General features: G+C 33.8%; 3 protein-coding genes across 3 annotated transcripts; 1 reads left to right on the forward strand and 2 right to left on the reverse strand.

The window, feature by feature from the left end:
• Nucleotides 1-414: 414 nt before the first annotated feature.
• Nucleotides 415-4,294, forward strand: LOC105174140 (putative homeobox-leucine zipper protein ATHB-51). Its single transcript, XM_011096140.3, has 3 exons — nucleotides 415-1,142; nucleotides 1,937-2,289; nucleotides 3,645-4,294. Exons 1-3 carry the CDS (start codon nucleotides 1,040-1,042, stop codon nucleotides 3,900-3,902), a joined length of 714 nt encoding a protein of 237 aa, XP_011094442.1. The 5' UTR covers nucleotides 415-1,039; the 3' UTR covers nucleotides 3,903-4,294.
• A 402-nt stretch (nucleotides 4,295-4,696) lies between these two features.
• On the reverse strand, nucleotides 4,697-5,679 carry LOC105174141 (dirigent protein 1). The gene has a single exon (XM_011096141.3). It carries the CDS (start codon nucleotides 5,371-5,373, stop codon nucleotides 4,831-4,833), a length of 543 nt encoding a protein of 180 aa, XP_011094443.1. The 5' UTR covers nucleotides 5,374-5,679; the 3' UTR covers nucleotides 4,697-4,830.
• A 2,684-nt stretch (nucleotides 5,680-8,363) lies between these two features.
• LOC105174142 (Sulfite exporter TauE/SafE family protein) lies at nucleotides 8,364-11,962 on the reverse strand. The gene is made up of 12 exons (XM_011096142.3): nucleotides 11,566-11,962; nucleotides 11,225-11,384; nucleotides 10,868-11,068; nucleotides 10,601-10,662; nucleotides 10,257-10,302; nucleotides 10,096-10,151; nucleotides 9,925-10,011; nucleotides 9,770-9,820; nucleotides 9,428-9,667; nucleotides 9,109-9,202; nucleotides 8,892-9,032; nucleotides 8,364-8,817 (listed from the first exon to the last, which is right to left on the reverse strand). The coding sequence occupies exons 1-12, from the start codon at nucleotides 11,728-11,730 to the stop codon at nucleotides 8,735-8,737; spliced, it is 1,386 nt and encodes a 461-aa protein (XP_011094444.1). The 5' UTR covers nucleotides 11,731-11,962; the 3' UTR covers nucleotides 8,364-8,734.
• Nucleotides 11,963-24,764: the final 12,802 nt, after the last annotated feature.

The following is a 24,764-nucleotide window of genomic DNA, read 5'->3' on the forward strand; positions in this document are numbered from 1 at the left end:
AACTCCAGTGATGCCTGGAAAATTTACAGAAAATTGTACGAGTAGTAGGCATGCAAAAATTAATCCAACTAGTACGTGAGAGTTAATAATTTTAATTTTTTAAACAATATAGTCATCTAATGCAAGCGGGCGGCACGACGTGATGATTCGTACCAGGACTACTTCATTTACCTCTATATATTTTGAACATTTAATTCACACACCCAATAAATTATGGTTGTATATAAATTAAAATAAATAAAAATTTCAATATGTTTCCAAGAATTTAATTAAAGCTTATGTTTCTTTATGAAGTTGAAAAAAATATGTTGTAAAAACAAAGGAGGGGAATTGAAGGAAGAGTGAAATTAAAATGAGGCGTGATGAGAAAGGAGAAGGCATAATATTGTCAGTGGTATGGGGGGGGGGGGGGGGGGGGTTGAAGGGGACCAGATTGCGACCTTTGCTCACTACTTCTTCAATCCCTCATCTATACTTCTCACCCAATCCCGCCACAAACAACAAATTTCTCTCTCTCTCTCTCTCACACACACACATACACACACAGTGAGGCCGTGTACTGCTGCCCTGTTGCTTCTGCTGCTGCTGCTGCTGCTGGCTGGCTGGCTGCTAGTAGTATTTATTAGTTGCATCCAAAGTTAGAGGCATGAGAGCTGGAGCCTGCTGATTCCTAAAAGCCTTAAGTTGCCAGTAGTTGCCCCCCCCCCCCCCCCCCCGCCACTCCCACCTTTCTCTTCCCTTCCGGACAATCTTCTTATAATAACTGGTCGCCCCCCGCCCTTAAACGTCCTATACTTCTAGAGGGATTTATACACTTGATCATTTCTCATATACATCTTCACACTTTGTTTTGCCAAAAGGGAACTAAAAGAAAAGAAACCTCTGACGTCGTTTGTCTGTCTGTAAATTAAGAGTGGTCCACTACGTCTATTCGGGCTATTCCCTCATATATACCACACTTAGATTTTGAGTTGATTCTTGGCCTGACCCGACCTCACCGCATCATCATAAAACAGGGTTTCTTTCTTTCTTTTTAGCAATGGATTGGAACGCTAATCTTAGAGTGCCTAATTTCGTTTCTCGCCCCGACAATTCGCTTAGCTTTCTCTACAACTATAATTATAACGATCAGTTTCCAGCAGGTATGTCAATTCTTACCATCTTCTTGATTTTCTTAATGCTTTTGATGAGTTGAAAGATATATGTCCATTGTGTATGTGTCGGAATTAAATTCCAGGTCTTGTCTGGATTCAAAAGCTTGAGTTTAACCTTGATAGCTATATATATAAGTAGAAATCGACCTCATGCAAGGGTTTCCATCCAAGTGTACGGCAGACTTAATGGTTTCAGATTTTCACAAATCAATGAGAAGCTAAGAAGCTTTTACAAGAAAAGTTGTTGAATATGGCTAGAGAATTAATAGCCACTGTGTGACTGTAAGTATTCTGCAATCAGAAGTTGTACAAAGAAAAAAGCTGGTTTTTTTGATTCATCTAACAGATAAACGAGTTTGTACCATGCATCTCCCGTCAGCATCATCGTCTTTACTCAGTTTGTTTTTCTTGCATGCATTACAATATGACAACCACCACCACTACAAAAAATAACGCTCGCAGCAACGACATATATTTCTTATAAAATAATGGAATTTGTTGCTAATGTAGATTAGCATAAAAATTTTATTTGCTAATTAGTTTGATATTGAGTTTAACATTAATTTTTTCATAGTTATTGAGTAACTTTCTTGTAGTGTGCTAAGAGTAATACTTTACCGCAATGGAAAACTATTCTTGTTAGATTAATTAGCTTCTTTCAATTATAAATTAATCACATTACAAGTGTATTGTATTGACCATGTGATTCGTGTAATATTTAGCATACGAAAAAAATATAATATTAATAATATATACATATTCATGTATCAATTTTTTATTAGGTTTAGAGATAAAGCAGCCAACAATGCAGAGTTCAACACAACACACGATGTTGCCAACTTTCATGGAGAAGAGCAACAGTAGCATGAATATTTACGGGCAGGACCCGAAGAAGAAACGATTGAGCACCGAGCAGTTGGAGTCACTGGAAAACAGTTTCCAGGAGGAGATTAAGCTGGACCCTGACCGGAAGATGAAGCTGGCCAGGGAACTGGGGCTGCAGCCGCGACAGATAGCGGTCTGGTTCCAGAACCGGAGGGCTCGGTGGAAGGGCAAGCAGCTTGAGCGCTTGTACGATGCGCTAAAGCAGGAGTTCGATGCGGTTTCCAGGGAGAAGCACAAACTCCAGCAAGAGGTAATACTTCATTAATTTACTCTGCTTCTTGATAATTTCTTGGGAACACTGATTAATTACAATGATATGTATTCCTTGTGAAATAATAAAATTTGTTGCTAATCTACATCAACAATGAATTTACTAAGAATTTTAGGAAATTTTTTTGTCCAAATTAGGTTTGGTTAGACCAAACAAATCACAAAGTAAGTGTGGTACACATGTAATGCGATAAGTCATTTTTTCGTAATTTTACATCAAGTGTATTGCATTCATCATATAATTGGTTCAAATATGATCGAGTTGGATTCGAACTAAAATTTCTCAAACTTTACTTATTAAATATCTTATTTTTCATTTTAGCATCAAATTTTACCATGGCAATTGATACATTTGCTTGCAGTGATAGTTTTTGGAATAAAAGAATTAAAGTTACGTAATCAAATCAAATGAGAATAAGCATATGAAATCATATATATTTTGCTAAACAAATTTTGATACACAGTTGTAAAACACATAAGTTGAACCAATATATAACGGACAATATTGAGTTGAATTAGTGTGAAATTACAACTTTGGAAATGCTTTCAGGTAATAAATAGTGTATATATATTGAATATGAAATTGTTGGATACATATAAAGGTAGTATGCAATTTATGAAAGTCGAGTACATACAAATTTGTGTATGTATCACTTTGAGGTTCTTAAAGTTGCTTTTTTAATGCATTTATTCTGGACATATTTTTCATTTACTTTGACGGTTTGGATTGTGCAATTAACTACATTTGAAGCTATTTTAATTTGAAGTCTCCAATTGAACTGATTATATAGATAATTATTTTATAAAGTATCTGGATTAAATTGCGAAAATTAATTTGCATAGGACGAAAAATACCACCTTCTTAAGTTACAGGACCAAAATTGCAATTTTTCCTTTTGTTTGTCATGCTTGTTTTTATATGAATATGTTATATATAGATTAAAATATTTTAATTAATGATTTATTATGATGAACTTTAAGTCCACCTAATAATTTTCGCTATTTCTTTGAGATTATAAAGTTGTTCCATCTAAGTGGAACCCTAATAGAAAGATACATATGTAGATGAAGAAAAGAGTTGATGATAGTTACATTGCAGCAGTTTGAGTTTTGATGGTGACAGAAAGAAAAGAAAGAAAGAAGACAACATCATAGTCTTGTTCACAAGGAATTGAAACACAAAGTCACATGTCATTTTCATCAAAAGAAGGCTGGCTTCAAAATTAACTACACATCGGCACTTCTTCAGGGCTTTGTCTGTTGCTAATTAGGCACAAAGTAGACATGCATGCAACTCTTATTGCAATCTTCATGTCTTCAACTCACCCCTGTCAGGTTCTGGCATTGAGGGCTATACTCAAGGATCAGGTGGCAAAGAAACAAGTCTCAACTGGCTACACAGAAGTAATCTCCGGTGAAGAAACAGTAGAAAGCACGTCTATTCCAAGCTCTGACAACACCCCTGCCCCCCCGGAGAACGTCCCTCATCATCAAATCCCAGAATGCAACTACGTGTTTAACGTCGAAGATTACAATCAAGTGATGATGACTCCGACTCCATATAACTGGCCGCCTTTGCCTTCTTGTCCTTAATTGATCTCAATTTATTTTGCAGCTGTCTATATATCTTTTCTTTTTCAGACATAAGAATATGATGTGCTAATTATCTTAGTTATATTCTAGGCCCTAACAAATCGAGGTGCTTGTAGGAGAGAACAAGTGCCGATCACTGGCAGAGTACTGATCAATTAATTTAATTTTCTAGGTTGAGTTGATAGAGGAAGACGTACTGTTTCAGACTTTCATTGACTAATATAAATGTTATTTTAGCTAGTCAAGATTTTCCAGTAGAGAGAGAACCTAAATAATTTATGTATGTTGTTGGTAGTTGGGGTCTTAATTCTTTCTTTGTGTGATGCTGTTTACTTTTTTATTTCTTGAATTTTATTTAAATTTTTTGTGCATTATAGAAATTAATTAAATTATATTAATTGTGTACTTTGGATTGTTTATTAAACTAGTAATTAATAATGGGTCAGCTCTATTTTTCCCAGACCTCACCAACAACAATATTAGGTCAGAAATTAGCAATCAGTTGAAGAATTAAAACACAATTAATAAATTTGGGTAAATGACTAGTTAATTATTGGCTCAATAATGAAGTTGCTTAATTAATTAATTAATTAATTAATAGGTATGAGCTGTACATAGACGGATAAATACTATACATGCTATTGGTTGAATCACATGGCTTGCCATAATTAAATCTAATCAAAGTAGAAAGGACAAGAACGCACTAGGCAAGCCTAATCATGAGTCACTGATGTAGTAGTTGTTGTTCTTGTTCTTATCCCAGAGTTTTAATTAAATTTGATTAAGTAAACAAATGAAGAATTCTGAATATTAAATTACTCAAAATCAATAAAGGGTTTGCATCAACGATGAAATTCATCCAAATCTTGATGGGAAGAAGATATATAACTTAGTCCAGCTAATTATGACATAGAACACAGACTCAAATTCAGTAGTGCTTGACAGTAATATCAAGTTTAAGAATACCTCTGAGATTAGGAATATCCAGCATCTCAGTTGTCATAATCCCATAACCCTTTACAAACCTGAAGTATCCAGTCCCCGAAACTACTGAGAACTCTCTCTCCTTCATCGCGAAGATATCAGCCCCCTGGATTTCCAGGGTGCTCCCTTTGTATTCCCCGTCAGTGAATATCACTGAGAACACCAAGTGCAGCCCTTTCCCATCCAACTGAGAGTTTATGTACATCCCTTGTGCCCTTCCAATCTCTTTCGACTTGGGGTCCGGGCCCTCTGTCACCGGATCATCGACTGCCACTAGGGTTCCAAAGTGCAGGACGCTGGTGGTATGGCCGTCTTTCCCCGCCACCGTGACAGCGGAGGTGTCGTGGCCAGTTAAGTAGTCGTGCACGTAGAAAGTGAGGTTGGTTTTCTTGGGCTGGCGCCTGGGGAAGTTGAATCCCCAGTAAAGGAGAGGTAGAACAAGGAGAGGGAACAGGGAGTTTGAAGCCAAGTTGAGGAGATTAGACATGGTTAGAGTTCTGGGAGAGATGGTAATGTTAGACAAGTGGGATTAATTTATGTTGACATAAAAGATTCGGAGTTGAGGATTTTGAGTTGTGCTTCAACAGAAAATGACAAGGAAAAATGAATAATTTAAACTGTATATAGTTATTTTTTATGTTTGATGACGAGGCAGTTTGGCTCTCCCAAGAAGGTCAGGTTAAAATAGCAAACAAGTAAATAGCCTATTCATTGGTTCAGGGAATAAGCTCACATTTAAGTGTAATAATGGTTTTGTGTAGGCATACATACATGTACACTCTTTTCATTTCTGAGCTAGATTCTGGCAAAGTTGTACAAATAGGGGATAATATGACTTGGATTTATGTACCAGTTGCAGATATTTTACTGCGTATATATACTTTACTGTAAAAAATGACAAAAATAACACTAGAATTTATGACTTATACAGTCACCATTTTTATTAAACCAACAATTTTCATAAATTTGATGCAATGAAAAAGAGAGGAACACTACAAATCAAGATTCTGGGTTAATAAATACTACAGCAGGCAACACCAGATTCTTAGGTATTTAAGAGGCATTGGTTTACATCATTGAAAAACTGCGAATTGAAATGTAATGATAAGCTGTATCCTCAACTATATTTAGGAAAACAAAACAGTGACAGTCAACAAGTAGCAGCCTTTGACCTACTCATGAATAAAATAAGTATTCATTTCATTACTTGATTGATGATGGTAAGATCAAGCAATCACTCCTCACTATAACTTCAAGAAAGCAATATGCTCCAACTGGTTGGCTTGGACTTCAATCAAACAAAATATCTTACCAATACTCTCCACCCACCGCCTCCTAGGTTAGGAGCTTTGAGTGCAGCACCTCTTGGAATGTTACCAAACACACCTCTTTTCTGAACCTTGCTCATTACCTCACAATTCTTTTCATCTTTATATTTAATATTTTAACTTTTTTATATTTCATGTGCTATATCATCTCATTATATTCACATATTATTATTTGATTAATAAATAAATAAATAATTTTTTGCAATCATGCAAGCTTAATTATTGTGTATGAATCAATAATTATGTTATTTAGTGAGAGCATTATTGAATTAAACATATTTTTAACCTATAATTGAAATAAAATTTATGATTTTTTGTGGAAAAAATAATTAATAACGACAAACAAGTGAAATAATAAGCAAAAAGATAGTATCTTTTTAATACATGGGGACAAAACAGTTTTTCAACACTTCAAATGCAGCAAAACAGGACAAATCCTTAGGTCCCAAAAGCATGTTACGTACGTTAGGAACAGGGCACGGTGAATAACAGTCTTAATTGTTCAAACATTAATGTCTTTTCTACTCATATTATCATGCAATAGAGGCACCGATTTTCAAGAAGCGGTGTATCTTCTTCTATTGCCTGAAATTGCTGCCAATTGCCCCTCAGACAAAGACCATATCATTCCCTTTTCACATAAATCAACAAAATATTTATATAACTTTGAAACCCAATTTCTTCTTTTTTTGGTTTAAATATTAAACCCAACTCCCTCCCATTACAATTCAAAGTCATTCTACACATTAACCTGAACAACAAATTAGGGCCAACACCGACTGCGTCACCCAGATTCCATGAACATCGAGACATCAGAATTAACATTTGAAGGCGATACATGTACAATTAGATAAAAGGAACGGAACCACGGAGCTGTAGTTGAGAACCATGATCCGCTCATGATGAATTCCCCTGTTTCAAAAGAAACCCTAATTGAGAAATTGAGCCCTGACAAAGGGAAGTTCTATATGAATCTAGAGGATACGAAATGAATGAAGCCCACAATTCTACGAAGATGGACCACTTCTATGAAGATGAGCCTCACAAATTCCAATCCCATCACTAGGGCCTAAATCACGGCCCAATAAAGCGGCCTCGCTTTGATAATTTTTCCACATAAGAAATTTACATGAGAATTGAGAAATGAAGAAATTGAGGCCCACAACCTATTTTTTTTTTTTTATTTCTTAAAAAATTACAACAGTCTCCTTTAAAATATATCGCAATTATAATTATTTTTTTATTAATAATTTTAAAATTAATAATTTTTTAACAAATATCTCTTTGAGACAGCCCATTATATGACTTATTTGTTAGACGTCCGTTAATTTTAGAGAGTATATATAATTTTTCAAATAATAAGAAGGCATTTGTGATTATAGTAAACTTCAAAAGAGTGCATTGTAATTTACTTTTTCTTTCAAAATTTTATTTCAAAAAATTCTAATTGATTCTTTATTTTAATTAAATTAATTAGTTGCAATAATTTGAAAAAGAAACAGTAACCAGTCAAACATAGTACTGCCTTAATGATAGGAATTTAGTGTAGAGCCAAACCACATGTTATTGCCACTTCACAATGATTCAATGCAGCATGTGACTCAAGAAAATGGCCATCCATCCATCCATCCATCCTTCATCTATGGATCTTAGGCCACTGCCTCCTACTTCTCTTTTTGTCTTTTCCTTTCTTGTGCTTCATCATTAACTACCAAATTCTAAAAATCTCACCCAACAAAACTTCATGTTTCTATTTGTAATCCATGGGGAGTACAATACGGAATGCATTAAAAATATAACAACAGACACGTTTATCAGGGGAGATCTCGAATTTAGTGTACAGTTTAAAAAAGTGATCAATATATATACTATATTTGCTATGTGATCTATTTAAGTCGACAAAACTTAATTTGAATAAAAAAAATTTCACAAATAGTTTCAAATAAGTAAACATGTAGGAAGTACCAGGACTGGTAGAGGCGAAGTACTCTCAAGTTGGTCTACTAATCCCGAGTCATCTCCACCCTTTATTGTCTGTGGTTTTATTGTGTATGGTCCAAATAACACATACGACAGTTCTTATTACACATAAAATTCGTGCGGAAATGTGTCTGTAAACAGTTTAGAGATTCCTACAGGGGAGAGGGCAAAACAACAATCTTGACGTGTTTTATTCATATAAAACAAATGAAGTGGGGGAGTGGGCTGTGGTGTTAGCGGTGGCTAACACTCGACATAGTCAAAACCCCTTTTGGGCACACATTTTCAAATTATGACAACTAAGGCATGAGAGGGGGTTGGTCAGTTAGGCATTGGCCAACACCCATTACTACTACTAGTACAGCTGCTGCACTAACATACATATTATACACAGTAACATATGACCAAAGACTTTAGAGGGCTGGTCAATTAGGCATTGACCAAACCACTATTCCTCAACGCAAAACAAATCCATCCTATTGTTTCAATCCTTTGTTGCATTTTAAATTTTCATCTTCAGACAACCTCCATCGCTCAGAGTTATTGGCTGGAGCAGAAGTCCAAGAATCCCATGAACTCATGGTTGTTTATCATCTTGATGCTTTTCTCTATTCCAATTACACCTGCCAAGAGAGAGAGAGATGAATGAATTTCTTGAGGGAAGGGTGCAAGTTTCTAATAATATGAGATAAATTACCCATTGTGAGAGCACTGGCGAAAATGACACCGGAGAGAATGAACACGATGAGCGATGCTCTCCTTAGGATTGTGATTAGTTTTCTAATGAAAAATTGTCCCCAGAAACCAGCAAGAATCGACACACCCATCAGGTACAGAGCTGCAAAACAGATTTTCTTGAGTTTGTACCGAATATTCCAAATGCTGAAAATGATCGTGTATGTTGAGAGGTATACCATAGGGCATGGGAAATCTCTTCAGGAGATAAAACTCCACCACAGATAGAGATGAGGAGAACATCATCACAAAGGTTGCTGTCGCGCTAGCGACCTGAAATTTTAGACGATTCCAATTGCTTTAATTGTAACACTGACATTTTTAACTCGTACAATCAGTCAACAAAGAACATTAATATTTGACAATGGCAGTATCCTGAGCTGGAACTTTAGGATCCACACAAGGCTGTTAAAGCAAGACCATGCTTTTAGTTCAATTTATTTGCGGCCAGAATGTACTAAAATCAAACGATAAAATTTGTGCAGAAGATCACTGTACCTGAGGGATCACTCCAATCTCGAGCAAGAGGGGACCAAGAATGAAACCGCCACCAGAACCTAACAAGCCGCCAACGGTGCCTCCTAAGACCCCACAAAGAGCGCAGAAGGTAAGATTTGTAGTAGTCCATTCTATGGCTGCTTCACATATGAATTCTGAGGTTCCAGCCATCCTCCTTTTCTTGCTTTCTTTGTACAGTTTCACACATTCATAGAAGAATACAACAAGAGCAACAGGCAACTGAGAAGACGAAAAAACAGAACATAAAACTGAGAAAATCGATTGTTCCCACCATTTTCGAGCACATTCTAAAGAAGCTATTCATTCCAAGAAACCATTTACCTGTAACAAGTTAAGCACCCAGTACCATGTGCTGCAAGTCCTCGTGCCGTTCTGAAAACAAATAAATTACAATATTGCAATGGTTGACGTTTAGTTCAACATAAAGAAGGGCCATGACAGGTTTACAAAGTAAAAATAGGCGTAATTTGGCTTGCCTTAATCACTTGAAGAAGCAAAAAGCAAATCCAGACAAGCAGCAGCACCAAAATTTTCTTAATGCTGAGGTTGCCCTTCATAATTTGCTGAAATGTGGAGCTATTGTCAGTTCAACTCAACATATCAAAGAAAAGACACTAACAGACACCATTAAACTAAAATATGCTCACCAATGCTGTTTTCTCCTCTCTAGGAACCAAAGGTTCATACTCAGTGTCAATTAGCACTGTAAAGAGAAAAATAAATAACAAAAAATGCTAATGTCAGCTCCTTTCTCTAATACTTTGCAAGACAATAAAGAACTTGCAGCATTGCATCTAATATCACTTACATTCACCGCGAGAATTAACGAAAGTTTGTCTATCTTGCATGGCTTTCTGCATTAAATCATCAGCCAAGATTTACTAAAAAAATAAATAAAAGGATAATTAAAGAAGAACAAGTAATATAGATTGCACTTGCAGCAGTTAATTTAGGACTTATGATGCTTAGCAGTTGATTACTATTTTATTTAGGTTCAACAGCCACTGTTTCCAGAACTTGCTAACCACTTTCATAGATTAAGCTCTAATACACCTAATGTTCTGAAAATTGTGTGTATTAACTATTCAAGTTGTTTCATGGACAGTATACTATAGTGTGCTTGGTTGTTTATAAATATTTTTGTAGACTGACCTTCAAAACAGTTTCCTCCTTCCACATCTCAATAGCCTTGGCAAAGGACCTTGAAGAAGTCCCTGTTGGTAAAAAGGTAAACATCAGAAAAGCAAAATTTTTACTGCCAACAGTCTTATGTTACAATCTCATAGATTCAACTATCTACATCTCCCTCTTCAACAAAAACTTACATTAGCCCATATTGTCAATCATCTTGTTGTCAGCGACTTATTTCAACGATAATTAGCGGCAATCACACTAAGGGATAATTCAGTTGAAACGTACCCAAGAACAAGATTATGATCAAGACAGTGATGAGCCAATAGGGGAAGACAACACTCAGAGCCACACCAAAGGTGATGCCAAGCATGAGCATGGGCTGGAACAAAAGAGCCAAATCATAGTCAATTATTGGCACTTCTCTGCATGGATGGGGGACCCTCAAGTTGTACCAAACTGATGATGCTGCAGCCCCCATTATCATGCCTGCAGCAAGAGGTTATTGCATCGTTATCACCCAAGAAACTTTAACTTAATATCCAAGGATTCGACAAAATATATAAAATTAACGCAAAGACATATATCACAAGATCACAAGATATTACATCAAACAGGTATGGCGATGATGTTTATAGTTCTTACACTTGGAAATAGCAGCAGCAGACTTGGTATCAAACCCAACAATCAGAGTTAGCATTGGCACAAAAATGCCACCGCCACCAACCCCGCCGACCGTGCCACAGGCCGAGCCCAAGAATCCTATCACAGTGGCCAAAACTACTCTCCAACTAAACTTCAATTCCTGCAACACCCCAGATAAAGAAAACCTCAACACTTAATAATGGGAAAAAAAATCCCATCTTTCACAAACTACAAGAAAATCTCATGTAAAATCCCTTCACATATACATTCCCGCGTCAGAAACAACTAAAGCGCACACACACAGAGAAACACGGATAGAAAACAACATCCCACAAACTCACAGGCCAGACTTTGGCTTCAGATCCATACTTCCGCTCCAAAAAATTGGATTCTGAAGATGAAAGAAGCCACGGCTGTGCATTACCGCCATTGCTGATGAAATAAACAGCGAGAACAGCCAAAGAAAAACCCGTCAGCAGGTACACCACCAGCCCCTTTACAGCCATGGCCGTATTGTAGAACAAACGGTTTGAGTATTCAAACGCAAGAACCCTTTTTTGTTGTCGCACGTCTCTCTTGTGTTCTCACGCTGTGCACGTAACCAGCCAAAGGGAGAAAATTATGGGCAGGATTATATAGAGAGAGGGATAGCGAATTAATAGAATCTTTTGGCATGTGGGTAGGGGCACATGTTGCAGAGGTCAGAGAGAGGCAGCACAGCACTGCACCAGTTCCCCAATCAGACAGAGAACTTCACATAACGCCGTCAGAAATACCACGTGGCCCAATGTTTACAACATAATATCCATTTTGGCCGCGGAAACACCACTCAATTGATAAGACTGAGGTCTCCGGATAGAAACATCGTGATTTTGAATTCTATAATTATAAATGTTTTTATAATAATGTTTTATTTTTTTTATCTTATTCAAATATACATATTAATTTGATATTTTTAAGAAAAATACAATTTGATGTATAATAATGAAATAAATTGCATAGTATAAAAAACATTAACAAGAAGTGTTGGAAAAAATATCAGAAATTTTGGCAAAGAAAACATCACTTAATTGGTAAGATTGAGGTATCGTAATAGAAAGAGTGTGAATTTAAATTTTATAATTTTAAATATTTTATCTATTTTTATAATAATTTATTATTTTTGATATCGTTCGAATACATTCATTAATTTGATGTCTTAAATCAATTTTTACGTTAAATGTATAATAAAGAAATGAATGGCATAGCATAAAAAAATTAAAATAAGTGTTTAAAAAAATAATAGCACTTTTGAAAGATTATTTTGATCTGATCTATTTTTTTCCTTTAAATTTCGGAAAAAGAAAAATTTATTTTGTTTCCTTTGATAAATATCTAATGAAGCAAATTGCGTTTGAAATTTCGAGTAATTGGAGTTGCATGATCCGAAATTAGCGGAGAAGATTTTGTTTTTCATTTTCTAGTTAAAAAGATTTTGTATAGATTTTTATTTGGATATGAAAAATATGTTCAATTCAATTAATAATATTTGTATTGTTTTTATTGTCAGTTATGTCAAATTAATATCTCTTGTTTGGGGGCAAAATAATCGCGATTTTTATTGATTTAATGTGGGTTTTTTTTTAAAATGATAATTGCATACATGATTGCATCAATAATTTTATGAATTGAACAATACATAAATTCAATTAATATGATTAAAAAAATAAATAAATTATAATAATTCACATAAAATAAAATAAATACTCACATATCTGATGACACTCGAACCCTTAAACACGTTCATGAGACATCAGGCTTAAGTCATATTTTATTGAATTTAGTGATTGGGTATGTATGTATATGCATGAAAATAATAATTTAAGTAAGAATATAGTAGTTTAAAAGAAAAAGTGTATCTCAAGCAAATAAAATTAAAAATTAAGAAATGGAAATAAAAAGAAACAAGAGCTATAGTCCTCTAGTCTAGGGGATATATAGATGGAAACAATTAAATCTACGTAATCATAATGTTTTGCTTATCAAAATCAATAAATAGAATTTGGTCAAGTTTTTTTAATTAGTCTTTCCCAATTAAATTTACCAAATCTAAATAATTAAATTAAATAGAATATCCCATTTAAAAAAAATTGAAACAAGGCCAAGTTTTTATATCAATCTTCTGTAAAATCGTGTTTTATAGTCTTTTTTTGTATTAAAAAGGAGTTACAAAAATTGCAATACTACGTTAGAAAATAATGCATGCATTGCAATTCTCCACCAAATAAAATATAAAACGAGATGCAAAAAGAGAATTTAAATGTTATTACAAATAATAAAAATTCATAACACATAGTTTACATTATTTTCATAAATAAAATGGACTTTGAATTAGTGCATATTAATAAAAAAAAAATACACATATTACTCATAAATCAAGGTTTGTAACATTTCTATATTATTTTTTTGTTATATCAATATTACTCTTAAATTAATTATTTTTTTATATAATATATTAATTTATATATTTATTTTTTCTAATATTTTAAATAATAAAAAATTATTTATTATACGTATGGAAAGAAAGTGATATGATGAATGATTGATGCAAGTTGGTGATCATCCTTAAAAGGTTATTTAGTTCGATTTGAATACGTGCGTACAAGGAGGCAGTGGTGAAACCAAAATCTTCCACTTTCTAATATTAGTATTTTCGTTATTTATGGAATTATTATACTTTCAAAAACCACTAATTTTCATTGGTTTTTTTAAAAATTTAATATTTAGTTGAATTGAATCACTTATCTCGATAAATTTTAAAAATATTTAGTTGCGACTAATTAGTTATTTAAAATATAAATCAATCACGAAGTGAGTATATAATATATAAAATTATCATTGTAATAGTAACAATAAATATAATTGACACTATATTAATGCACAATTATTATAATTAATAATTATATTCCAATAAAATCAAAATTATATATATTTTATACTAATATTATTATTTTTTTAAATTATTGTAGGTTTTAGTCATTTCCATCGGATTGTTTGTGGCATGTGCCCATGTGAGTATGTGAAGAGAATGTCTGTCTGCACCGTACTCAAATTCCTACGCCCACTTATGTTTTTCATGTTCATTAGTCTAAATTCTAATTAAATTCAGAGGGTCCCGCCAATCATTCACTTCGCTACCTAGAATCCTCCCCACCCCCTACCCCCTCCCCCCTCCTTTTGTTTTAAATAAAATAAATAAATATTAGCTATAGTTAAAAATTATTTATTAATAATCTTTTTTTCTTTGGCTTCAAAATGACGATCCACTGTGGATTGTGTTCTTCCTTAATCTATCAAAGTGAAGAGGGCGAGAGTGGATTGAAAAGGGTCGATCGAGAAACCCCCTTGACCCCTTGACTTTTCAAGCTTGCTCTTTATATTGGATGTTCTTTTAATAGTTAGAATCTATATTGTAGTCCTTTCTTCCCCAACACTTGGCTCTCTTTATTTACTTCTCTTTGTTTCCTCATCGTTGCCTTCGGCTAGGGACGGCCAAACCATAATACAATATTCTAATTTTAAATTAATTATTTTTTTACTTATATAAAGGTTAAAATATGTTTAGTTGACAACTAAAACTCCCCAATAAAAATAATAAGTCAGCGAAAGGTGATTTTGACTCATGAAAATTTTCCAAAAAGGCTCTCAGCTCAATTTATTCATTAAGTCCTAAAATAATATAAAATTTAGGATGTCTCATTATGATTTTTACAAAATATAAAGTAATTGTTTTCATAATATATATTAATTTATTTTTTTAGTAATATGTAATTATTCTAGTGTTCAATGCAACGATTGGGTAACCTGTGTGTCACTGGCCGCACCTTGGGTTAGACGGTCGACAGTGACTTGTGGAGGACGAGCGGGCGGCTAAGGGATGCCGGCCAGCACGCAAGTTTGCAAATGGTCTTCGAGCAGAAACTCTTACCGATTAGGGATCGCAATACTGTTTGTATGGGAACTGCCTTAATGTATGGGGATGATATCCGCCAAGTATGAAGTCATTACGAGGACGTTTGGCCACGGAGATATAACGGCGATGATCAAGCGCCACCCTACGCGCGAGCATGCGAGAATTGTGTGAAGCAGAGTGTTTGCAATACTGTTCCAATGGCAAGATCCTTGGAGTGTTGGGAGCACCTCCAAGATATTTCAAAGGTAGATGGTTCTGTTTGAGTAGGAAACGACGATGCAGTGGCGAGACTGTAGTTTTAGAGTATTGCGGAGATAATTCCTCAGCCATGGATGATCAGATGGGGCTGAAACTCTATAGTTATGATATGGAAGTCGTAGGCTATGCTACGGTTCAAGCGGGACGTGAGTTGAACGTCGGTCGAAGGAGATGCGGAAAAAGTGCATTGCTCGGCCCTTTCAGTGTTCTACTTTTGGAACAAGAGAAAACGTTTTTAAGTCTATTATAAGGGGGGACATGCAGTAGTGAGCTCCAACTAGCCCTCCCCATGCTCGACGGTAGTAGCTTGAGAAAACGTTTGCACTAAATGAGCATCTATTGAGGGCATGATGGGGGCCTTCAAGAGTTAGCTCTAGGCAGTCCAGAGGAGTGCTTAGAGTCCCCGAAGAGTATGGGAACCTGACGGGCAACGTAGGGCCAGGATAGCCTACGTTGGGCGCCAATACGGCCGAGAGGTTTCGTGTGACGGGCAAGGTTGCCTCGCGGGTTGTGAGATATCATGGGCAACACCTCTTATGCGAATGGGTTATCAAGGTAAGCATTCCAAGACCTCGTAATCCAACTCACAGTATGCGCTATCAAGTTCTAGCCGTCCATAGGGGTCTCTTGGCTAAGATGAGCGGTCGTGGGATGACGCCTACTGTGGGCATATTATGAAGTCAAGCCGAAAGGCAAGAAAACATATCGGGCATACCGTGTGAAATCAAGGCAAGATGTCGGCATATCGAATGGGCTTCGGACTTATGATGCGGTCTTACTCGGGCAAGGCATGGAAGGCGGCCATGACGAGGGCGTGGGCCTAGAATGCACCGAGTGAACGTTGGGCATGAGATGGCGTTGCGGGCACATGCGTGCGTTGTAATGCCGAGGCGGAGCAAGGATGCTCCTTGCCATTGAGGAATGCGTTGGCAGGTTCTGAGATTATGTGCAAAACGCTAAGGCATGAGTGCTGAGAGCCTCGACGAGTATGGGCATCTCGAATAGGCGAGCGTAAGGGCGCGCGGTGCCGTGTAGGGATGCGGTCAAATGTCGCGCTAGCGAGCTTCAATGTCGAAGACACGAGACGGCTATCGGTATATACTTGGATATGTGCGAAGGTGGATCGAAGGTTAGGCGTAACCTGAGACGCCGCAGTCGAACAAAAAATATATGAGAATTACATTCCACTGCTAGACAGAAGAGCACGAAACTTTTGATTTTTTTTTAAATAAAAAAAGTTCAATATAAGTTCCGGATTCAAAAGATGATGGCGATTGTCCTCGTGCATGACGATTATTGCATCAATTTTAATACGTATTACCACTAATACTATTATTATTATTATTAAGTCAGTTCAGAAATTTTCAATATAGTATGACTGGTGTTTAATTTTGTCATAAATAGAACTACTTCTTACTTCTTCTTTCATTTTTCACGTCAACTCATAATACACTTTTGTCTTCTTTTAATTATTCAGAATATTCAATTCTGGCCTAACATTTTTGGATAAGACATAGAGGCAAAAAAGAAAAATCAGTTAAAACGTCACATCTCAATCAAATTTATCATTATACAAATTAAAAAGTGAAAAAAAAAATATGATTAGACTGTCAAGTATTAATACCAAAATTATCACTAAGAATAAATTACAACAATTCTACATAAAATAAGGTTTATTTGCATCGAGACCTTTCCTAATTTATTTAAGGCTAGTAAAATATTACCCAATAAGGATGTACTTGTAATTAAAAATACAATTTAAAAAATATAACTTATAATTTATGAATTAATGATAAGTGGTGCTAATAATGTGATTATATATAATTTAGGACGGCTAGTATAATTTAGTTTTATAAGTTATTATATGTGTAAGAGGTTCTTCTTGATACGGATGCCATACACATTTTATATACTTAATGATAATAATTTTTATTTTGTTATAATAATAATTTGCAAAAATTTGGTAGTGAAAAAACATATTACATAAGTTGTCTAAAAACAATAATTGTGAAAGATATGTTTTTCAATTGTCACTATTATAAATTAGTGACACATAGCTAGTGAGAGTTCAATAAACAATAAAAATTACTAAAATGATATGTGAAATTATTTAAGTGGACACTAAACTATTGTTACATGTGTGTCATTGACTGTGAATTTTTTTAATTAAATAAACGATCTCACATTAGATTGTCAAAATTTTCTAAATAAACAAATAAAAATTATTATTAACAAATAAAATATTTGAATCAAATGGCTATATGTTCGAGTTTCACGAATATCGATGTATGTTTATTAATTTTTATAATAATTTGTTCTTTTTTTGTTTAATGTGACCAACACATAATTTAAAAATAAAAAAAATTACAACTTTAATATTATTAATTTCCTATTGCAGTGCCCTCACTTTTATTTGTTCCGTCCTTGCAGGAAATTTCTTGGAATCTTCTTTTCATATATGGTTAGAATTCTCCTTGCAATAATTATTCCGATGGCACTAATTAAGGAAAGAATAAAAAATTAAAATCATACGATCAATCACTTTCAGAAAAATAAAGCTAAACCATGAAAATCGGCTACAGTCTCGTGAAAAATCCATTACACCAAAAAAAAAAAAAACTCGATTTTATAAACCTTATAAGAGTGGAGGACTAAATATGATGATTTTTTTTTTAAATTTTGGGATCAATTTAAAAATTCTGTAAAGAAGATGATCAAATACATCAAATCTTTTTAATTTTAAAATTAATTTAAAGATTTCATACAATAGAAAACTAAAACTATTATTAAAATTAAAAGTGGAATTTTGGTAAATGAATTTTGTGTAATAATATGGGATGAAGATGGGGACAGGGACAAAAGTACCTGGTCGATGAACAGATCCATCCCACCAACCATTCAATAATTGTTGGATTGATACAGAATCAGGCAGCATCTGTCATTCAACAATTTCACCACACTTTCCAAAAGTAATCTTATGAATTGCTTCCTCACCTGCACTAAACTATTGCTTTTTCTACTATTCTTGACTCAATGAAGTGATACGAGGTACTGTTTGGTTTTTAAGTTTATTTATAAGATTTCATAATTTCGTATATTTTGAAGTATTGAGATAGAAAAAAAATTGAATTAAACCAACTTTATTAAGGTTCTTAAAATAAGACGGCATTTGGATGAGTTATGAACCTATTTTAATTTGGAGACACAAATGAAAAGAAATAAGGTTGTATTTGAATGAAAAGATTTTATTTTGACTGGTTAAATTTGAAGTAAGAATTTCAAATTACTGTATGCTCTAAATGGATTTAAAATTACAATGTCACATAATATAGTTTAAACAAGTTTGATGGATATATTATTGTAAATTTAAAATTATTCGATCCAAATCTGTAAATTTAAAGATATCACAACAAAAAAATTATATGTATAGTTCATATCTTCTATGATATCATTTACAAATAGTCATGTAATTAAACTACGCGTACACTTAATGAAACTACGTGCACATACACAACATGTAATGTTTGTTGAACGTCTGATCAAGGGCACGGCGGAGGACATGGTCGAAGGCGGCGACGGAGCACGGCACTTCCAGGGGCCCAAAGGGAGTAATATCGTCTTGGTACTTGTCCAGCATCGCCTTGAAGGCGGGAGAATTGGCGGCCGCCGTCGGGACTATATATCTCTTCCGCTCGACTCCAACGTATATAGGAATGAATCCTCTGGGAGAGCGAGACGGTTTCTGGTGATCTCCATTCTCGAGTTTGTCGTACCGGCGAAGATGTCCATCGTTGTTTAAGCTCAAATTCTTGAACAGGCGCTGGAATTTGTACGGAAGCACACCCATTCTGCAACACGAAAAATGTCTGAACAACAAGGATTTTCAGAATTCTTGATGAACGAGGTAGTGGAAACTGAGAATTCACTGACTATGGCCTACATATATATATATACACACACATAAAAATAGAGGTTGATTCCAAGTCGATGGGTATTAGTGTTCGTACATATGACTGCTTCTAGAAATTGAGTTGCCGTTAATGATCAGAGATGGAAAGGGATTGTAATTCTTACACGTACGACGTTGATTTCGACATGCAACAATTTTATTGACGGTCAAGGTGTAATCGCGTATATCCTGAAGGAGTCCTGGTTGGGCATGAATTCGGGTGAATCCATGACATTGCTAGGTTGAATCCCGAGGGAGTCCTCGTTGGGCATGATTATTAGGGTGCACCAATGCTAGGGCTTAGATCAAACTTAGATCAAATTTAATAATCCACATTCAATTAATTACATAATATATATATATATATATAATTTTGGTCGAGATCTATTGTGATTCATAACTGATTTTAAAAATTACTAACTAGTGATTGAAACTTGATCTACACGAGTATATCAAATTGGACTAAGTAATTGTTAATTGAATAGGTATTTTTGTCATTTTTTTATTGATTCAATGCATTTCCCATATCAATATAATTGACCTATCTTATGATTTGTTTGGATATATAGGATCCAAATTAATTTGAACTAAAATTTCCTAAGCCGAGACAAGAAAAGCAAATATACTTGGTATTCAATAATCAATCGAGATAAAATTTCTGGCCTAACATTTGGATAAGACATATAGGCAAAATATTAAAAAACGTCACATCTCAATCAAATTTATCATTATGCAAAATAAAAAATAAAAAAAATATTATTAGACTGTCAAGTATTAATATTAAAATTATCACTAAGAATAAATTACAATGATTCTACATAAAATAAGATTTATTTGCATCGAAACCTTTTGTAATTTATTTAAGGCATGTAAAATGTCACCCAATAAGAATGTACTTGTAATTAAAAATACAATTTCAAGAGTATAACTTGTAATTTATAAATTAATGATAAGTGGTGCTAATAATGTGATTAGATATAATTTAGGACGGTTAGTATAATTTAGTATATTAATTTTTTTAAAAGTAAAAAGAAAATAATACAAGAAAAAATTAAATTGGTCTTGAAAAATTATACTTTTAATTCCATAGGATCTGTGATTCAACACTTGTGTAATTCTATGCTATACGAGATTTTCAAAATGAATTCAAAATTAGAAATATTGGACACATTTCATCTTATATTTTACGAAATTTTTTAAATGATCCCAGAATTAGAAAAACTCAATCTTATAAATCTAATAAAGTAGAGGACTAAATGTGGTGCTTTTTTTTATTATTATTATCTTGGGATCATTTTAAAAATTTCGTAAAGTAGCTTATCAAATATATCAAATTTATATATATTTATGTATATGTATGAGTATGTATATAACTTTTTTAGTTGTAGGGCCTATAATTGGTGTAAACTTATTTTGACAAAAAAACATTAAATGAGGCACTGTTTCAAAATATCTCAAAATACCACTAAAACTTCTAAAATAAATCAAGATAAATATTATCCATATTTTGATCCATCTCAAAAACGAAGCAAAATAGAAACCAAACATTATGATTGCTTTTTCTACTATTCTTGACTCAATGAAGTGATAGTGGGTAATGTTTGATTTTTAAGTTTACTTATAAGATTTCATAATTTCGTATATTTTATAAGAATGCAAATTTAGTTATTTGAAAATGAAGTTTTGAAGTATTTAGATAAATAAAAATTGTGAAAATTATAATACGTACGTTACTAATGATAAATCTCTAATTAGTTGAAGAAAATATTAATTAAACCAACTTTATTGAGATTCTGAAAATAAGACGGCATTTGGATGAGTTATGAACCTATTTTAATTTGGAGACACAAATGTAAAGAAATGAGATTGATTTGGAATCAAAAGATTTTATTTTGACACATCAAATTTGAAGGATTTCAAATAATTGTATGTTAAATGGATTTGAAATATAGTACAATATCACATACTACAGTTTAACATTTTGTGTGGGATGAATTTATCTAAACAAGTTTCATAGATATGTTATTATAAATTTAAAATTATTCCATCTAAATCTGTAAATTAAAAAATAACACAACAAAAATCTAATAAACATCTAAAGTCATTTTATTTGGTCTCTTGATAATTTTTCTTTTAATCCTATATGCATGCACACACTCTCAATAGGTTTAACTCAATATTTTTACAATAAAATATTGAGCTCCAAACCATTGAGGTGTCTTCTAAGATACTGGTCTCTTGATAACTTAGTTTCTATTTGTGCATGTTGTAGATTTTATAGAAAAACAAACCTTCAAAAAAATTATATGTATAGTTGATATCTCTTCTATGGTATTATTTACAAATTGTCATGTAATTAAGCTAAATCAAAAACAAAAAATACTTGCACATTGACAACATGTAATTTTGTTAAATTCATATATCCCACATGAATTACAGTTAGATGAATACTAAGGAATCAACAACAGAAAATCCTTGTCCAAAAAGAGAAAAATGAAAAAAGATCTAATCATATAATGTCGGGTAGCCGCCATAGGTTTCCGACGGATCAAGAACTCAAGATTGTCGTCATCGTTTCGAATTGCGCGTCTGATCAAGGGCACAGCGGAGGACATGGTCGAAGGCGGCGACGGAGCACGGCACTTCCAGGGGCCCAAAGGGAGTAATATCGTCTTGGTACTTGTCCAGCATCGCCTTGAAGGCGGCGGAATTGGCGGCCGCCGTCGGGACTATATATCTCTTCCGCTCCTCTCCGACATATATAGGAATGAATCCTTTGGGAGAGCGAGACGGTTTCTGGTGATCTCCATTCTCCAGTTTGTCGTACCGGTGACGATGTCCATCGTTGTTTAAGCTCAACTTCTTGAACAGGCGCTGGAATTTGTACGGAAGCACACCCATTCTGCAACACGAAAAATGTCTGAACTGAAACAAGGGTTTTCGGAACTCTTGATGAACGAGGTAGTGATAACTGAGAATTCATTGACTATGCCCTACATATATATATACACACACACAAAAATAGAGGTTGATTCCAACTCTTGATGGGTATTAGTGTTCGTATATATGACTGCTTCTAGAAATTGAGTTGCCGTTAATGATCAGAGATGGAAAGGGATTGTAATTCTTACACGTACAACGTTGATTTCGACATGCAGCTATTTTATTGGAGGTCAAGGTGTAATCACGTTCGTCCCTCGGGAGTCCTGGTTGGACATGAAGTCGGGTGAATCCATGACATTGCTAGGTTGAATCCCGAGGGAGTCCTCGTTGGGCATGATTCTTAGGGTGCACCAAATGCTAGGGCTTCAATTTTGATGAATAATTTAGTTTCAAAAATTCTAAACTTAAATCAAATTTAATAATGCACATTCAATTAGTTATATAGATATATATATGATTGGGTTGAAAGTCTACTGTACTCTACAATTGACTTTAAAGATGATTGAATAATGATTGAAACTTGGTCTGCATGCACAGATATATTGAATTGGACTACAGTAATTGTTGACTAAATAGGTAATTGGTCATTTTTTGTTGACTCGATACATTTCCCTTATCAATATAATGGTCCTATCATATGATTTGTTTGGATAATCGAAATTAATTCGAACTAAAATTTCCTAAGCCGAAACAAGGAAAGCAAATATACTTGGTATTCAACAACAAATTAGAGCTGAGAACCCTATAATGAAAAGTCTCGGGAACCAATAATCAATCGAGATAAAATTCTTTTATTTTGGAATTTTGGGTAACAAAAAAAAAAAAAAGAATTGTTGATAAACTAGACCTTAGTCGAAATATATACTGGTCCTTGTAACAATGTATATAAATTCATAGATTCGATCATTGTCTATTAGAATTCTGATTTGTTCCCAACGGGACGAAGAAATAAGATCGTCATTTCACTCCAATCAATTCAAGAATACGAGAACGTATTAATGCTCCCTTCAGGTGTCTCGATCGATGCCCCATTGACAGCATTTTTGTAAAAATAGTATTTTTGTCTATTTGGACGGTTCTCAAAAATTAAAAAGAGGTGGTACATTACTAAATATGAAACTCTAGAAATGCATTTAATAGTTAAAAAAACACAAGCAATTAGATAATATTTGGTAAAAATTCAGATTTGAATGTAATCATATAGGAGGAGGATCCATCTATATACCTTGCCAGTCATTGTAATTTTTGAGTGGCAGCACTTAGATATATGGGGAATAGAATTGGGGCGTGAGAGTAAAGGACACCTTGGATTGGGCATCTAAATCATGTGAACAAGGTTATGTCGCTTTTTCTTATTGGACTACTTTGGAACTGGCCCAAAACAATTTCAATATAAAATAAATAAATAAATAAAAATTCCGAACACAACCCGAAACTTACCCTATCTCATTTTCCTATATTATTTAAATATACCGGTATTAGGTACGGATTTAATTTAATTTTATTTAAAATTATATCTCATAATATGACGGCTCGTGTTAAATTTCCAATTCGTAGAAAATAATGGTCTAATTTTGATAATTTTCAACCACTCCTAAAAAATGATTTAACATTTGTAGTAATTTTTGTTTCGTAAAAGAATAAGACCAAATATATTTTCATTCATAATATTTTTGAACTACTATCAAATAATGATTTGACACTTACAGTAATTTTATTACTTAATAAAAAAAACATATATTTTTGTCCATTTTCAATATTTTTGAAAAAGATTTTAAGGCATGTAAAAGACACGTCTCATTGGTTTAGGCTAGAAAATGTTGTAGGTAGGTAGGGAGACTTGTTAAGGTTAGGACACGAGAAAAGTTGGTAGAGTCATGAAAAAAGTGATGCATCTCATTTCTCATGTTTCTTCGCTCGGACCACAATCTCAAAGTCCCACCATGCCCATCACCTACCATCATCCTATGATTGACTCCGGGTTCATTTTTATGTCTTTTTCTAGGGTAAACTATAATAGGTTGTAATAAAGCAATCTCAAAGTCCCACCATGCCATCACCTACTATCATCCTATGATCGAATCGGGGTTCATTTTTATGTTTTTTTTTTAAGAGAAAATTATAAATACTCTCTTCAATTTACAAATATCTTAATAAATACCCACCATACAATGGGCTATCATAAGGGGGTATTTGTTAGGATATTAGTAATTTCAAATGAGTATTTGTAATTTTTCAAACAACGAGAGAATATTTGTAACTATAGCAAATTAAAAAAAAAAAAAACCGTTGTAATATACTATTTTTCTTATCGTGTCCTTTCATTTTATGATAATCATTGTCCCCAAAATGTTATGCCTGCAATAAAAGCAATAATTATATTATTATATCAAAATATCAATTGATATTTTAATATATTTTTCGAATTAAAAGTTACA

The sequence above is a fragment of the Sesamum indicum genome, linkage group LG11 (assembly GCF_026168435.1).
Source record: "Sesamum indicum cultivar Baizhima isolate 11 linkage group LG11, ASM2616843v1, whole genome shotgun sequence".
In the NCBI taxonomy this organism is placed as follows: Eukaryota; Viridiplantae; Streptophyta; class Magnoliopsida; order Lamiales; family Pedaliaceae; genus Sesamum; species Sesamum indicum.